Below are 19,518 nucleotides of genomic sequence, written 5' to 3' on the forward strand. Positions count from 1 at the left end.
CGAATAGACCAATCAAATACGTCCATTTCACAAGCAGCCAATCAGGGCGTTATAAAAGACCTACTCGCAGGCGCTCAGCTTCATTTTTGTCCCGACGTTTAAAGTGAACAGACGTATATTTTTTCGTTCGGCTGAGCAACCGAGAGTTAAGATTTAGTAATCAAACCAAGTCGGATCCTCGGTCAGCATGATAGTTTATCCTCTGAAGACGACACCCATAGCGTCTCGAAATGCATAAGGAGTTTTCATAATTTCCTTTACTTGCCTTTTTCGTTGGTGATTTTTTTCTGAGCACATAAACATAGACGAATGAATATTACACAACAGATATTGGCATTGAAAACATTTCGTTGACATCCAAAATTTTAGAGAAAGCCAAAAAGAACGTAAATGTCATCAATTCACACGAAGAAAAACAAATCCTACCAAATTTTGGAACTTCCTCAGACCTAAATCTGTTGGACCCACTTTTCTTAAAATCTCAAATAAAAACGTCTCGTCTTCAGATATTGCTACTGAATTTAATTTGGCTTTCTGCTCAGTTTTGATCCCACTCCACCACAATACTCATTCGTTTCATTTCTATCCATAACTCAAATCCGGTGCTTTTCATTAAAGAAGGTATTTTAAAGTTACTAAAAAACTGAAATCCCATTCTGTAGGCTCCAATGACATTCCAAACTCCATTCTCACATATTGCGCGGAAGAAATCATCGACTATCTTCTAATCTTATTTAACGTCTCACTAAATACCGCCATCCTCCCCACCGATTGGAAAATTATTTCCATTCACAAAACCGGTCCTTTCTCTGACCTCCTTAACTTCAGACCAATATCTATTACTTCATTTTGTTGTAAGATTTCCGAACATGTTATAGCAAAGGAAATCCATGCTCATATTTACTCTCCATTAACTTTTTCCTTCCAACCAACACGGCTTCAGACGATCCCTTTCTACTACATCCCAACTGTCCCTTTTCATATATGACCTTTCCAAAGCCATTGACGGGAAGGTATAAACCGATATTATCTTGTTGGATTTTTCTAAAGCCTGTGATAAAGTTCCGCACAATAGACTGCTCCTTAAAATTTCAAATCTTGGTCTTAATGTACAATTTCTCAAATGGTTAGAAGCTTTCCTAAAAAATCTTAAACAATTCGTTCATTTTAAAGATCATGATTCACCTTTTGCCACTTTAAATTCAGGTACTTCTCAAGGAGTGGAGTATTTATTTATTTTTAATATATATAAACGATCTCCCTGAAACTCTCAACTGCACCACTAGATTTTTCGCTGATGACTGTGTAATCTACCGCGCTATTAATCACAAATCTGATCAAGAAACTCTCCAACGCAATCCTGTTTCCATCTCAGATTGGTGCTCATATATATGTTGGCATATGCCTATTAACCTATCTAAAACAGTTTTCATGAGAGCTACTCGTAAAACTCTTACCCTCGAATTCTCATACTCGATCAATGATGTAACCATATCCCAAGTTTCTCAATTCAAATATCTGGGGGTCATGATCTCGGCTGATCTCCGTTGGAATAATCATATCGATTATATCCACCAGAAATGTCTCAACAAACTTTTTTTTCCTCCGCCGCAACCTCAAACATTTTACTCGTGACGTCCGACTTCTCTGCTATCAAACTTATATTTCTCCCGTTCTTTCTTATGCAGCTGAGGTCTGGGACCTCACACCTCTAGTAACATCGACAAACTTGAATCTATCCAAAATAAATCCGCCCGCTTTATTCACGACTGCTGGTTATCTTTTAGTTCAGTTTCCGATCTTAATCTCCACCCACTAGCTACTCAGACTTATCTCCCACTTAGCCATGCTTTACAAGATTATTCATGGTCATTTAAATTTCGATACGTCCGGTATTTTCACTAAGCCTTCCTATGTTTCCTATAGACTTGACCACCCCAAAAAATTAAAACCTATTTTTGCCTCTACAGATAGTTTGTTCCATTCATTGTTCCCCTATGAATTTCTTAAAGGGAAATTTTGAGTTCATACCCTTCAAATAGCATTGAAATGAACAGAAATCGATTATAATAATATATAAAGGTATTTTCTTTCCAAATTTTAATTAAAAAAAATATTTTTTACATTAAAAAAATTTTTTTTTCGTCTGGGAGTGGGGGGGGGGGGAGGGGCACAAGTCCTTATGCCCCCTCCCGCGTACGTTTCTGATCCCACCAGTATACGTTAGGAAGTATGGGCAGTGCTGACGAAATTTTGCTGACTTTGAAGGGGGGGTCAAAAATGGCTAAAAATTTGCTGACGTATTACTTGAACGGCCCCTTATAGATTTATTTGAAATATTTCCAAATTGAAACATTGCAACTGAAAAAAACATTCATCTATTATAATAGATAAATAGTATTTCACATTTTTTTCAATTTTTTTTTTATAATTTTCGGGCCAATTTATACCAGGACCGAAGGAGACCGGATGACTTTTTTTCCTCCAAGTGCACGTCAGTATAATATCCAGAAAATATTCATTTTCTCGATGTATTGGGCTGAGGAAAAAAGCCGGCTCATCCCCATTTCGAGACAATTTGTTTCATTAATTTATAATGATTATGAATTCCTCAATTTAATTTGAGGTATTTATTACTTCGATTTATTTGATATATCTCAAATATATCCGCTCAAATCATTTAAAATACTTTTGAATTGTACTTAACATTTTTTGAAACCGTCCATCAATGTGTCGGGACAATATTTTTTCGTCCGTTTCTGATGATTAAAAAAATTATCAAGTAGTATACTTGAATAGATTTTACATTTTTTAAATTGTCCATCAATTTTGGGAAAATATTTTTTGTCCCTTTTTAATTATTTAAAAAAAAATCAAGTAATATATTTGAAAAGTTGAATAGTTTTTACATTTTTTAAAATTGTCTATCAATTTTTGACAATGTTTTTCGTCAATTTTTAATTATTTTAAATTAATAAATATAATTTGAGGTATTAGTATTTGGATTTATTTGAAATATGTCCAGATGGATACATCTTCAATCTCCCCAAAAATCATAATAGACAATATTTCACATATTATGAAATCGTTTATCATTTTTAGACAATATTTTTCATCAATTATAAATGATTTCCAATTTATAAATTTCATTACACTATTTGTTACTCAGATTTATTTTATCCCTCTATGGTTCACTCCCATAAAAATGCATTGATATTTTTTTTACAAAAAATGGAATTGAGTTACGATACAAAAATGTATATTGATGCTGTTAACATATTTTTAATTGAAACAACATATAAATACAGCAATTTAATTAATTAGGAAAGATTTTTTAATTAACTAAAATCGTTAATTAAAGGTAAAATATAAATTTACCGTTATTTTAACGTTATCTATAAATAGGTAAAACCTTGCTTATCAAAGTTGAATGGTTTTTACCTGGAATTAAATTTCCAATTCCCTTTACTTGGTGCGATTTTATAAATCTCTGATCTTGTAAAATTTTAAGAACTCTCAAAAAATGAAACCAAAAAAGGAATTAACTCTTTTTCACATGAAAAATGAAAAAAAGTATTGTACTTACATAACTATATTATGTATTGAAATGTCACTAAAAATAGTCTCTCTAAAATACCAAAAAAAAATTAATTGAGAAAAGATATTGGTATGATGGGTTTCTCTTGACCTCATATATTTGTCATGTGTATTCAAATATACAACGGGGCCACAGTGTTTGCCAATACGCAACTAGATGCGTGATTTACGCATCAAAATTCAATTTTACTCCTCCAAATTTCGTTTGAGGAGTGAAAATACTTCAAAAATTTTAGGAATTTTTTAAAATAAAGTTATTTCTTTCTGATAAAAGAGAAATATTTTTTTTTTGACAAAAATTACCACTTAAAATTTTGGAAAGGAGTGACATTACTCTTCAAAATTATATTTTCGAATAACACTGCACTTGACCATACAGGGTTATACATATTCAAACGGGTTACACATCTTCAACCACAAATAAATATTTTTCATCCTTTTTTAAATTGTGTTTCACATTTTTTGAAATTTTATATCTTCTCCGGACGGAGCATATAAGAACAAAAGAAAAAAAACAGTGAAATAAATATTATAAAAATGAAAAGCCTCTCTCGCAATTCATGTATGGATGAGAATGAATATCTCTCAAGTTAAAATTGAAAAAAAAGTTAGTGTTTTTTCCTATATTTTAAACGTATTGTATTGAGCATAGTTTGAGTGAATGCGGAGATGTAAGTGATCCTTTGATCTGCTCCAGTTTCGCAGGGGGGGGGGAGGGGGAAACGGCGAGACTATTATGTTGCACCTGTGTTCCGAAGCCCGTAAACACATCTGCGATGAATGCCGCAACACATACATAAGAAGAGAAAGTCGAAAGCGTAAAAAAACAAAGCGAAACGGAACGCCACTTCTTCGAAGTATAACAGAAAATCGGATGAAATATCGACATAGCGGTTACTTCTTCCGTAAAACGAGAATTCAACTGGTAACTTTCCAAAGATGTTCGGCTCTGCCATTTTTGTCGGATCCTCGCACTTGGCTGCATCCGACTTGGCGAGTATCGAGAAGTCGGGACTAGGGGCCCGAGTGAGAAGCCGGTCAGTGTGAGCTGGCCCGCACAACAGCTCGCGACGTACAGTCCTGAACGTCGAAGGCCTCCACATGGGCCTATTCGCACACCGGTTAGCAGTGGCCACCTGTCTTCTCGCTGCTGTTGCCGCCGTACCGGAGAAAATTCCCATAGGTAAGTAGTTTATTAAAATATTCAACGGTTTGACGTATTAACAGCTATCGCGGGGTATCGTTTATCAAATTAAGACACGGCGTTGTTCTACATGCAAATTACTTTCGTTATTTCTCACTAATTATGCCGTAATAATAATTAAATATTAATAATGGGCTTTGCATTTCATAGTGATGTAATATTTTTTTATCGCTCCTTACTAACTTCTTTCAAGATTTGTTTGAAAATAGAGTGGAACCTCGCTACAACGGCACTCGATATAACGATAAATCCCTCTATAATGATGTTTTTCCAAATTTTATTTGCGATTGCCTGTAGTCTAATGTTAAACTGCTCTCGATATAACGATATCCTTTACAACGATAAGCCCCTCTGTAACGATATTTCGGAACCACTACAACGATATTATTTATATTTCACTTCAAAACCACATTCGATATATTTTTAAATTCCTCATCAATGTTTATTCTTTCGAGGGTATTTGATAACATCGGTATTTTACACTATCTACCGTTCGAAAGTGTGAATGAAGCTGCCATGGAGCTCTTTTCTGTGTAATACACAAAACTGCTGTGCAGTAAATGACTTTACAGTGTGAAACAACTAACTGAATTTTATTAATCAATTATAACTTTTTGTTGTTAATAAACGCTTTAAATGTGCATTTTATGGTAATACCAACAACGCTAGTTCAGAAGAGATGCCAACAACAGCATGAATTCGGTAGCGACTGATGATAATGCTACCTCTCGATATAACGGTAACTTCTCTACAACGGTATTTTTTTCTTGGTCCCCTGAATATCGTTATATCGGGGGTTCACTGTATCACAATAAACAATTCAGAATATGCGCAGATTGCGCGTGTGGAATCAATAAATATATCTTCTTTTTTTTTTAAATTTTAAATAAACCTATTTTTTATTTTGTTGCGAGAAACTTCAGACAGCGTTTCTCAACCTGTGGTCCGTGAAAGTGGTCCGCAGTCGGATATGAAAATTTAATTCTGATGAAATGAAAATTATTCAGTTGTATATGCAATGAATATTAATGATATTCACATATTCTCGAACATAAAAATTCAACCCACATAATGTAAATTAGTGGTCCATCAAATTATTTTACAAGCTTTACTAGTCATTGGGTTCAGAAAAGATTGAGAATCCCTGATTCAAGATAATGCCAACATTCACTTGGAATGTAAAAAATTATAGCCAATGAAATTAACAAAAAGCATTTTGGCACTTAAATCGAAAGTGTATAGATACCACCTAAACATTTTAAAGCTAAAATTTTTTCGATACGTATGAGTTATTTTCATTCAAAATACATTGAGATTTTCACTTCGAATACCAATGTGAATGAAATCAGCATTCCTATAAATTTATTCGAACAGCTCATAATTTATTCAAAGTATACTTGATGAATGAGGCTTCTTTCCGTTAATTAATTAATTATAATATGTTGTATTTGCGTGAATTTATTCTCTAAATTAAATAAAATCAATAGATTTTTTAAATAAATTTTTATTCCAAGTTAAATTTTATTTGTGTGAACTAAATTTCGTTATGAGAAAAAAAAATGACCATAGCAAGCATCAAAACTCGTGAAAGATCGAAACTTCCGATATTTCGAACTAATTGCAACAAATTTTTGATCCAATTAAAAAAAAAAACTTAAAGAAATATTTCTTATCACAAAGTAATTAAGTGAATTTTTTACTAAGAAAACACATTTTTTCCCCTGAAAATAGTTAATATGAATTTGCGTTTTCGCTGAGAAACATTAAAATTAATTTACAAAATTACACGAAAAAGATCAGCTTTATGGATTTCGAAAGAGATAATGGTCATTTTGTAATTATATGAACCGTGGATTCCTTTCAACATCAACGGATAAAACATTCAAGGTGATTATTAACTAGGCGTAAATGAATTTAATGATCCGAGAAGATATTAAAATTTTTAACAGATGTACAATTTTAAACTACCTATAACACAAATGACACAGATCGTATTAAGGGTAGGGGTGTTCGCAAATTTGCAAAAAATAGTGAAAATTTGTAAATACTATAAAACTTTCTGCGTCTAACTGTATTCGAGTTTTTGTTCTAAATGCAGTAGAAGTGTTTTAAAAATATTTTAACATAAATCTCCCCGAAGGCGCCATATATGCTAATGTTTTCTAATAATTAAAACGCTCTTTTTCAAAACTATGTTTTTGTCAGATAAGAGGAACTTTTTTTCCAACACCACTTGTTCAAATGTCTTGAAATTTGTGTGTCTTGTCTCTCAGCAGTGAGGTGTTATATGCTTCAACGAGAGGATTTCTCATTAAAATTATTTTAAAGGGGGTTGGTACACGCAAATCTTCTAGAAAACACATTTTTGAATTTTTCAAATTTTCAAATACTATTAAATTTTCTGTGTATAATTGTGTTCGAGATTTGTTCTACCTACGTTAGCAGTATTTTCAACATATTTCAATATAACTTTTAGGCATTATATATGCTAATGTTCTCCATTAAAAGGCTCTTTTCTCAAAACTGAATGCTGTATTTTTTAAATATATGACATCCATATTTATTACGGGCATCTTTTTCTCAGCCACCTCGTAGGGCATTTTGCCTGTGGCGTTGTACTTGTATTTCGTCAGAAAAGGAACATTTTTTCGAACATCACTTGTTCAAATGTCTTGAAACTTCTCGCGTCTATCAAAACGCTAAGGTGTTACATACTTTAACAAGAGAATTTTTTATTGGAATGATTTAAAGGAATTTTACGGCAACAAAGTAGGAGTGAATTTCAGTGATTTTTGAAAACAGTGCACGTTGTTGAAGTTATAATTCAAGAAAAAAATAACCAACAATTATAAAATCCTAAATGCTCTCTTTGAATTGTACAAAATTATCCATAAAATAATTGGAAAAAAAATTAAATTGAGTGCCTAAAGTAAATATAAAATTTTTAAATGGTGCTGAAATGAAAGATATTTTTCTGATAGAAAAAGCAACGGGAAGCCAAGATCGTGTACCAACCCACTTAAAAAAAATTATGGTACAAAATATGAGTAAATTTGAGTGATTCTTGAAAAATTCTCATGTTGTGGATGTGTCGAAATTCAAAAAAATAACTAGCAACTTAAATTAAAAAGCTCTCATTAAATTATATAAAATATACCACAAAATTTGAGAAAGAAAATTGATTTCCTGAAGTATATAGAAAAGTTTTAAATGCTCCTTAAAGACGGGATTTTTCCCATAAGGAAAGCATGGGAACTCAAGATCATGTACCAACCCCCCTTAAAATTAATTTTATACAGTATTATCTATCGCTTTATGTAATGCTAATCCTATAGGTACGAGGCCGAGATATGTCTCAATTTCTTTATTTAGTTAGTAATAATATTACTAAAAGAACCGAGGAATTATAAAGTCGTCAAAATACGAAATATATGTGAAAGGAATGATACAAAATGACATGTAAAATGAACAGGACTGCACGTATCAATGCTAGGATCGGTGAGTTTGTTACAGATACGTACGCGAAACACATACTAACTACACCAAGTATACAGGAACGTTTCAGTGGTTCAGAAACACATTAGATATTGATGACTTCGCGGAGTCGGAACGCTTGTTAAATGATGTGTGAAAATTATGGGCATGATAATGTGTCCAAACATCGATTCTGTCCGGGTTTTGAGCGTTTTCGGACTGCTAAATGATCACGAAGGGGAATAATCATGTCCAAGAGACGATTGAGAATGAGTATTTCACGGAACCATCAACAAAGACATCGAAGTCAGTTTATCGCTATCTATAATACAGGTTGCATTTATCGATCAACTCAGCATAATAATATACTCGTATATTATCCCACTTTTTGTTTGAGATGACAATGATGAATAAAGAATATTCCTTTTTCCACGAGAAATCCCTGATTTTCCACGCAAATATTTGTACCACTATTTCGAAGTTTAAAAAGAGTTTATGTGATAAATGATGATTTTCCTCTCATTATTACTTTTTTTTCATAAAAAAGCAAAGAACAGAAGAAATCCATCAAGGAATCCTGTAAGATTCATACTGGTGGACACATAAATCTTATGGGTATACATACAATTATTGTCAATCATTAAATCGATGTATACAGTATATTTGTATAAAAATGAAAGAAAAACGAAAAAACAATCAAACAAAAAAGAAACAAAAAATGGGGAGGACAAAATAACGTATGCAAACATATAGGTTGATTAGTGATGATTTGCTTTTCATTAATTATTTTAATAATTTTATATTAATTATTTAATCTCTTTCGGTTAGTTAGTTTTTTAATTTCTAGTATTTTATAACATTTAGCAAAAAATGATTGAACACTTCACAACGTAAAATCTGATCAAGTTAGGATCGTAACTCGGATTTTTGTGAGGGGAGGGGCAAATGTGATTTTGTCGCTTCTCATCTGTAAAATTCGATAATTTTATAACAGCGTTTTTTTTGTTCTTCCCTGAAATATTTGCCACCCCTTTAAAGTTTGACACCCGGGGCAGTTGTCCGCTTTGCCCCCTCTAGTTCTGGCTCTGCATGAAGCTAAAAATATACAGGTCGTTTTAAAGTTTGAATCAATATAAGACAGATCACAAACATAAGTATGTAGGTGGGAAAATATGAATTCGCATTCATACTAATTTTCAATCAGATTTGTAATAGATAATGACAAATGATCGTTATCCGAGAAGTTTGCGATCCCTCTCATTCTACAGCATGGGCGGATATACGGGGGGGGGGGGGCGTGGGGGGCATTGCCCCCCCCCCCGCATCAAAGGTGAAGTCGACTGATATAATGCATATATGTATAGATGAATTGACATCATCATCATCGTGCCCCCCCCCAGACTGTCAAGTCGATCTCCGCCTATGTTCTATAAGAAGAAGGGCTAAAATCAAGACTTTGGGCACATAATAATTAGCACCTTTGACACTCAACCTTAGACACAGAGAGAATGACAAATTAAGTTGAGAAGAACTTGTTGCATTTGTGCATTTTCTACAAAAAAAAGACGGATATGGAATTTACTAAAACATGAAGTCCAAAAAATATTTGCTAGTAAGGACTGAACTTCTTATTCAAGTGCTCGTAAAAAGCGTGAATATTTTTTATGCAGTAAAATATGAAGCTAAAGATGGTTTTGGAAATCATTGCACATGAACATATAATAAATTGTCGCTGAACCAATACTAGAGTCGGCATCAAGAGTAACCCCATGCATTGTACCGAAAAATTTAGGTGTTTCTGATGTATGGCTATGATTGGAAGGCTCATTTAGAGCTCAAAACCCACTACCAGGCTCTCTGGGTGTGTTGCTATAGTCACCTCCCAATAAGTCTCTGCAATATACCCTCTCAATTCCAGCACCTTGATCACGTCATTGATTACCGCGACGTATGATGCTGTTATTTGAGCTAAAAATTTGTCACTCTCTAGACAGGTGTGTATAAAAATTTTGACGTGAATACGTCTTTTAAATCATCTGACGATACTTGGTGCATTCGCAAAAAAGCTACATCACGAATCACGAAATAATTTAAGGGGGTTGGTGCACGCAAATTTTCCAAAAAACACATTTTCCAATTTTTCAATTTTTAAATGCTATGAAAGTTTCTGCGTCTAATTGTGTTAAAGTTTTTATTTTACCTATACTAAAAATAGTTTTAAATATTTTAATTTAAACTGCTGGCAGGCATTACACATGCTAATGTTTTTCACTAAAAATGCCTTTTTCTCAAAACTAAGTTTTTGTTAGATAAGGAACATTTTTTCGAACACCGCTCATTCGAAAATGTCTTGTAACTTTGTGTGTCTCTCAACAATATGGTATTACATATTTTAACACGAGGATTTTTTATTAAAATTATTTTAAATTATTTATGGCGCAAAATATGGGTAAATTTTGGAGATTTTTGAAAAAAGTTTCATGTGTTAAACTTAAAATTCAAGAAAAAAATAACCAACAATTAAAATCCTAAACGCTCGTGTTAAAGTATGTAACATACACACGAAGTTTCAAGGCATTTGAAAGAGTGAAAGAAAAAAAAAATCGTTATCTAACAAAAAACTTTTTAGTGGAAAACATTAGCATATATAATGCCTGCCAGCAGTTTATATTGAAATAATTTAAAAATATTTTTAGTAGAGGTAAAACAAAAACTTTTATACACGGTTAGACGCAGAAAATTTCATAGTATTTAAAAATTGAAAAATGCGTTTTTTTTGTGGAAAATTGCGTGCACCAACCCCGTTAAACGCTCATAGCTCAAGAATTTTTCAGAATATATCAGCGTTTTGTATGTGTGAGGGTCGATTTTTTGAGACAAATACAATGATGCTTCCCTGGTCTTTATACTTCTTCTGGTCAGGGCACTAGGCTTGTGGTCCACTTTCGTAATGAAATTGTTTTGCGCTATATCTCGGGCGATTCGTAACGCATATAGACGACAATGGTATCGTCTGTTGGACATTTCAAAGACATCCGATTATATCCTACAGATGTTGATACTGCTTCCGGCCACGCCCATGACCCACATTTGAAATGAAATTTTATAGAATATATCAGTATATATATATCAGAATACAGAACATACCAGAGCTTTTGAAGGTAGCTCTGAACCTTCTGAAGGTAGATCTCGTTAACACAAATCCAATAATACCACTCTAGTTTTAATACCTCTTTTGGTTTGGGCACCAGGTTCATGGCCCGCTTTCGTAGGGCCATCCGCTTTTGTAGCATGTTTTATGCTATGTCTCGAAATGTCCGCAACGCAAATAAAAGCCAATGGTGCTGTGTTATAGATATTTTTGAGCCAATTCCAATGGGTACCACTTTGGTTTTAATACTTTTTCTGGGCTGGGAACCAGGCTCGCGGTCCGCTTTCGTAACGAAATTGTTTTACGCTATATCTCGGGAGATTCACAACGTAAATAAAAGACAATGGTATCCTCTGTTAGATATTCTAAAGACAAATCCGATGATACCCTACAGATTTTAATACGTCATCCGGTATGGACACCAAGCACACGGACCGCATTCGTAACGAAATTGTTTTACGCTATATCTCGAGAAGTTGGAAACGCAAATAGACAACATTAGTACCGTCTCATAGACATCCATGATGCCAATTTCATTACGTCAGTACCTACCACGCAAAGGTAGGTCCAAAGAACGTATTCACGTCAAAACTTGCGGCCGTGTCTATGACACAGCCTACTCCAATTTTTTTACTAAAAAGGAACTGGCACTGAAATATTGTTCGTATTTCTAGAATCGAACAATTTCGGTTTCATAGAATCTACGTAAAGGAAACAGATTTTGAACTGTTCTTTGCAGCCTCAATTCAATGTGAATTGACACACACATACAAAAATAAATATAAGTTTTTCTTTGTTGAGGAGTTCAGATTGCTTTGCTGGAAGAAACTTCTCTTTCTATTCCTTTGAAAACGTCTTTTTTGAAACTTGTGAGCGAAACGAAAAATATTATTGAAAAAAACAACAACAACAAACAAAACCGAGGAATAAAACGAAATATAAAGATTCCTAATAAAATAATCAATTTTCGTTGTTTTCTTTGTAGTTTATTTTTCCTTCCCGTTCAATGAAAAACTACTAGGCATATTTGAGAACCTCCCTCTTTGTTTTCTATGTTTGAAATTTAATTATTTTGAAACAGAAAGAGCGGCGATGTACAAGTATGTGTGTGTGTGTCTTATCAAAATCATAAGAGACGTTGTTTCTTACTAATGGCGAGTATTTTGGATATGAAAAAATTTAAAAGTAATATAATTTTTTTTGAATAATTGCTAAAACAAAGTACATATTTAACAATTTGTGATAAAATCGAACAATTCATATATTATTTTTCGGAGACGAGTCTTCAAAATAAATAATGTGAATAATTTTTTAGTTATGATCTGCAATATAAACATTAGAAGTTACTTGAAACTCATGATATAAATTACGTATTTCAAATATTCCTGGCCGATAAGGAAAAAATTGGACGGAATTATTCTATCAGCTAAATCGTGCCACCTGTATGAAGAGTCTACGTTTACAGTTGTGTGTTGCCTTTTGTATTTTTGTGTCAACTCAGCGTAAAAATCTATTTTCTATTAGTGTGTTTGGAACGTCTTGTTAGATTATCTGTTGTACACTAATGGGAATTGGTTGCAGTATTTACTCTGCAGTGATCAGTCTCTTCCGCTACTAGACAGCGAATAACATTGATTACTACTATACTACCACCACCTACTACTGCTTCTACTCCCTTTTGCTGAAGAACGAACCCTTTGCTCTTCCTCATCTGTTCTTGGAGAAGCAAAGCTGGCGTAATTTTCCACAGCTCTGAGCATTGGGTCAGATCTTGAATACACGATTATTGTTGGGGGTTCTGCACTGATGGGTAGGATTTGCTCAAATATTCAGCTGCTGCCAGGCATATAGGCTTTTCCGCGGGACTTGTCTCGTGTTGAGCTCCTGGGCTTCTCCAAGAGGTTCTAATCCTGATAAGTTTTAGGCGAAAGTAACTGAAAATCATTTTACTCAAGATAAGGATCAGTTGACAAGCATCTATTAATACTGAGGAGTTAAGGATGAAATTAATTTCATCGAACGTTGAAAATTTTTATAAATTTGATGATTCCAGTCATACCAACGAAGATAGGAATAAAAATCTGTATATATCACGACCCAACAATGTAATCGGAATCACTTTGAACAGACACAGAAAGGAACAAAAACTAATATTTTTGGCTGACTCATCTAAAACTTTAATCTTAATCCTTAATTAAAATCCCGAGGGCCAACCAAAAAGAATTAAAATGTCTTTAAGGTATCCGATTATGTTGAAAACGTCATTTTTGAAGAAAATATCGATTTTAATTTTTTATGAAAGCCCTGTTTGTTGTTATTCCGAGACAGGACTTGTTTTCTTTATATGACGCTTAGAGTCGAAGTTACACCCAAGTTAGTGTTGCGTTTTTACGTTCAAGTAATTTAAAGAAAAACTTTAAACGTGTTTTACGAAGGATGCTATTTCTGACATTTTAGCAAATTTCAAAAAAATTTATACGTACATCAACAGATTTGAGTGTAATTTATGTGAGCATACCATGCAATCTTTTAAATTTTGGTTCATAACGTGCACCATTAACATTTCTATGTACTATGAAAGTATCAAAACATTCCATTAATAGAACTTTTTGCAATCGTGGTGTGAATAATACACTAATTTTGCTTAAAATTTGACATAAAAATGACTTTTTCATAGAAAATCACATCGGTAGTCCAAATGTATTATTTTTTCACCATTTTGGGACACTTTCTATCAAAAAATGATATTTAAGTTCGCTCCAGTATCATTTTATACAGAAGTGCTCTCTAACGTAGTCGGATACCTTAACTGAATTTTATTCAACCGAGCCAAAAGAAAAATGACATCCAAACAACTATTTTAAAATTTGAAAGATTAAACGGTTTTCAAAGGTTTCAAATCTTATTGCAGTTAAGAGCACTGATCTTCGAATTTAAGATGTATTCTTTGTTTCGCTGTCCCCTAATTATCAAACGACATAAAAGATAAATACTATTTGCCAATATTGTTGTTTAGGTAACCGCACGTTCATGACACGAACAATGAAATTAAAGAATTATCAGGAATGGTTTCGAGGAAATAATAATGTCCGCGAGATCGCTTTAAATTAATTTCGCACGTAAGCGAATTTCGCAAACACAGAGCAACAATGAAGACAAAGATAGTGTGAGAAAAAGAAAATTATATAAATTTAAATTTTTCTCTTGAAGACGCTCCGAATCTAAGAGAATTTTTTTTATACGCTTCCGTTGAAAACAGGATAAAAGCTGATAAAACGCGTGTTATGAGTTTGCGAATAATATTAACATTTAATCCGACTTTTCTTAATACCAAGTGTATTATAAAGAAATTTTTATAATCTTTAAGTAAAAAAATTCATAAAGTTTTTCTTTGAGATGAAAATTATTCACGTAACGCTGAAAAAGATAATATATATATCGCAAAAATGGAAAATATTCTTTTGGGTGCTTTGTTGCTATTCAATATCAAAAGTATATTCTTCAAGCTGACATACTGTGAACCGTAAGCTTCATTAGTAATTTTTCATTAAGTGAACATGGATACCAAACAGGGATGCAAATTAACTTTTTCGACAGCCAAGAATAGCTTCATAAACAAATAAACACCACAGGTTATCAACCATTCAGGACACAACTTTGTGCAGAGGAAATTTTTACATATCCCAAGTATACAGTGCCTATATATGGAATATTTAACATATCAATTCATTATCGATTCGAGCCATTATTTAAGAGAATCACATAGTCAACATCAAGATTGGCATGATACACATGTAAAGTTTATTCTTTGCAAAATTAAAGCTATTTTCCTTTTATAATAAATATAAACAAATATATCATGTCAACAACCCACATTCTCTTACGAGTTGAATGGTGCCACTATCCCGGATGCAACTAGGGTCACCGATTTGGGAGTTCTCATTGACGAGCGGCTTAGGTTTTCTGAACATTGTTCAGCGGTGGCCGAAAAAGTGGATAGAATGCTCGGTTTCATTTTCAAAAAGGTCTCTTCGCGTCCTCCTAAAGTCATTCTTCCGCTTTTCGAAGGCTTAGTTCATCCTGGACTGGAGTATGCTGTAAAGTTTGGAGACCATGCCAACAGAGGGACATAGACTTGGCTGAAGAAGTGCAGAAAAGAGCTACGCGTGTCTTTGTCGGCATGAAGAGAGACTTCATTTTTTGAATATGTTTACATTGGATGAACGCAGGTGTCGGGGAGATATGATCGAAGTGTCCAAGATTTTCAACGGGATGGATAGGATGGACCATGAATTATTAGTACACCGTCAATCGACTGCTTTTACAAGGGACATCAGTATCGATTGGTATGGGACAACTCCAGGTTGTAGTGTCACAGGGAGTTTTTTCCTAATATTGTTGTTAATAAATGGAATAGTTTACCCCCGGATGTAGTAAATTGTAACACAATTGACACGTTTAAAAAGAAATACGATGGGGTAAATCGGAAAGCTATCCATACTTAGAATAAGACAACCATAAATATTTTTTATGGGCATCGTACTGTATTCTATCATATATATAGTCTTTAGTTTTCATAATCGCATTTTCAATTGGGTTGCTGTATTTTAGAAATATATGACATCCATATTTGTTATGGGCTATCTCTATGGGCTCTCCTTTTTGTCATCTATCTCGTTGTGCATTTTTGGCAGTTGTGGATTTGTATTTGTGTTTGTATAGAATGTGAAGATGGCGGTTGTTTCTTTTAAAAATCAAGCCTTGACTCATTCAGTTATTTAGTTCAGAGTAAGAGAAAAACCTAAACACCTTTTATAATCAATACGGTGATTTTAAAGACTAGACTCGGAACAAAAAAATCATTACCACTCTGTGCATTGTCAACTCGCGGAGCAAATAATATAAAAAATAATAGCTGGAATGTCTTATTAAGTTGTTTTTGCAGAAGCTAACGAATAACACGCCAAAAATCAACTAAAAAGTATTGTGTTACAATTTTAAATGCATCAACTAAGTCAATGTTTTCGAAAAAATTGAAATCGGGGTAAAAAATAATTTCAAAGTTCTGTGTAAGTCTAATGATTATTTTATTACTTATTTATTTATTAATTATTTTTGGATTTTTTTCGTTACTTACCCTGTAGATAAGAACAGTTTACAGTGAAAACACATTCACGGCGCTAGAGAGAAAAAAAGCGTAACATAAAACCCAGTTCTTTCATGTACAACAGCGCAGTCCAACAATTGACTTGTTCAATTCATCTGAGCTTTCGTGTGTCGAATGAGCATTTTCTCTTACGTTTCAAGCTCGCGAGTTTTCCAATTTTCTCGCAAATTGAAAAAAGCATTGCATCAAATATTTTTTCTCGCAACGTGGATTGCGCATAAGTCGAAACACTCGTAACTCGAGGTGTCATTGTACATCCGAGAATTATCGTGAGATTCACAGAAAAAAAAAATGTCTAAAAAATATCATTACCATTAATTTTGAATCCATTCCTGTTGATGAAAAATTTTAAGTTGAACTTATGCTTTACAATTTTATGCTTATAAATCGTTAAGCATATAAATCTTTAGTATCGTTTAGTAAGGGACAACTGCAGATTGTGGTGTGGCAGGGGTTTTTTCTCTTACACGATTATCAATAAATATATGGAATAGTTTACCTCCGGGGATCGTCATTCTGACACAATTGACATACATGTTTAAAAAGAAGTACGATAAACATATTGAGATAAATCAAGAAGCTCTCCATACTTAGAATTAAGACAACCATAATCTTTTTTATTAGTGGTGTTTTATTTATTATTAATTATTAGTTTATTTTCGTGATATATGCCTTGATATTGGGTTACTGTATTTTAGTCAAGTTTGTGACATCCATATTTTTTATGGACATCTTTTTCCATCCACCTCGTTGGGCAATTTGCCTGTTGTGGCCTTTGTGTGCGTATTCGTGTTATATGACGAGGTACTATTTTTGTACCTGACACTAGGTACTATTTTTGTATTGACGATATTTATCAATAATAAAATCCAGTTTGAAAGACAAATTTAGTGCTTTCTAAAGGATAAACTAAACGAAAACATAAACAACAAAGAACATTGGTGCTTTCGGATGGCAGTGTTTATTTGACAAGTGACAATGGATTACCCTATCACATTCGATAAAAATAGTCGTCATTGCCTGAATATTTGCCGACATTGTCTTTGAAAAATATTTATTTTATGTAACGTCTTAAATCTAGCACGAACTACTATTTATTTTAATTCAAAAATTTTTTATTTTTGTCAGAAAAGACAATATTAAATAACGAATAAAAACGGTCATTATCGATTGTTAGGCACCGTCTTTGTTTCGACATGCAACTAGATATTCAACTCCACAAAAAATCAATTACACAAAAAATTAAACTATTTATGACTTCATCCGAATTAGAAACAAAGATCCAATTAATAAAAAAAACCCGAAAAAATTACTGTATCAGTTTTTCATTGGGATTTACAGACATTTATTCGAACATTAGTTGATTTTTAATTTACTTGAAAACTAAACTTCCGAGCTCAAATTATTTGTTTCGGAGAAAAGTAATATTAATATTTGATTGGAATTTCCGCAAGAGCAATGAACAATAATTCTAGATTAAATGTTGTTATTTATACAATGAACAGAATTTGCAGCTTAATGAATGTAATTATACTAATCCACTGCGAAAACAAATCACAATATTTTCTAGAAAGGAAACTTTGATAGGACCTAGAATTCAAAAACAATCGGAAATCTTTGTTTGCGGAAATGTAAGTAATGAAAACAAAAGAATTTGTAATTTGCAATTTTAAATTAAATGAAACGATAACGAAAACCGTGATGTTACTTGAAGAAATCATCGAAAGATTCAGTTTTAAAAATATTTCGGTCGAAAGTAATTATATTCAGTGGCTTTATGAGAATTTCATGTTGCGCCAAAATTTTACTGAGACAAACCAGTAATGAACTATTTTATGTATTTTTTTTCGAAAAACGTCGCATTTTCTAAACTGTTTGAATCGCTGAAATACTACTCCCGGCAGACAGTGTTCGTTCATCCACGAAAACGTAACCGATGTTACGTTTAAAACACACACACACACAAAAAAAAAAAAAATATTTTTTTTTCAGTGAAAATTTTTGGTGAAAGGAATTATTCTAAATACGGAATAAATAAAAAAATCATAAATTTGTTGTAATTTGACCTTGAAAATCTAAATCAGTTCATAAACTGGCAACACCCGGGATAAAAGCGTTCGATCAGAACTTTTGTATGGAAAAAAGTGCTGGTTTACTGTTTAAGAAAAATACATTGAATCGAAATATGTAAATGAAATAATGTTTGCGCTGTTGCAGAGTAACCAATGTATAAAAAATGAATGCAACGGAGTACCATTATAACTTTTTCTGAAGCGCTATGAAATGGCTTCAGAAAGACATCTTCTGACAATCTCTAAAGCTGATAATTTCCATACTAGAGAACGGAGTACCTTATAGGAAAGTTGCAAAATATTGTTTAACTGTCCTCTATGTACGGTGAGGTATCTTTGAAAAAAATATCAGAGGACTGGCGGTGTGTTAGCAAGTCGCTGTGTAACGTGAAGTGTTTTAGTTACATCCCAAAACCATTTGTGAACACTCGAAATCAAAAATTCTTCTATGTAGAACTTCTGAAATCATAGCTCCCTTCACGATGCAAAGTTCTCTTAGTCCATTAGATGTCATGTATGTGCAAAGTTGAATGAACGACAAAAGAAATTTAGTTGTTTTTGTCTTCTCAATACACTAATCTCATCGAGGTTGGTTTTCTTCTACATAGGAATTTATCGTAGTCATCTCCAGTTTTCAAGCTGAGTTCATTTTTCATTGTAAAAGAGTATCTTCCAGCCATCCATTTACCAGCTGACGTGATCTTTTCGCCATTGCAATCGAGAACTCGTCTGCTACCAATTTGAATGAGGTTTAGGTTCTCCGATTCGCAGTACCTATTGCGTTTTAAACGTAATATTGCTAGCGTTTTCGTGGATGAACGAACACTTTCTGCCATAGATAGTATAAGGTTCT

The 19,518-nt window shown here is 33.1% G+C and overlaps 1 protein-coding gene across 2 annotated transcripts in view; it reads left to right on the forward strand.

Annotated features, from left to right (window-relative positions):
* The first annotated feature begins 4,657 nt into the window (after window positions 1–4,657).
* LOC149084913 (glutamate receptor 1-like) overlaps window positions 4,658–19,518 on the forward strand; it is a 274,407-nt gene continuing 259,546 nt past the window's right edge. For both annotated transcript variants that reach the window (XM_089232649.1, XM_089232651.1), the window contains exon 1: window positions 4,658–4,780. In XM_089232649.1, the coding sequence (XP_089088775.1) occupies window positions 4,699–4,780 (82 nt within the window). In that variant the 5' untranslated portion in view covers window positions 4,658–4,698. The remainder of the gene's footprint in view (window positions 4,781–19,518) is intronic.

Source organism: Pholcus phalangioides, unplaced genomic scaffold, assembly GCF_987345545.1.
Source record: "Pholcus phalangioides strain wild (caught in Gottingen) unplaced genomic scaffold, Ppha-v1.0 ptg000007l_1, whole genome shotgun sequence".
NCBI classification, from domain to species: domain Eukaryota; kingdom Metazoa; phylum Arthropoda; class Arachnida; order Araneae; family Pholcidae; genus Pholcus; species Pholcus phalangioides.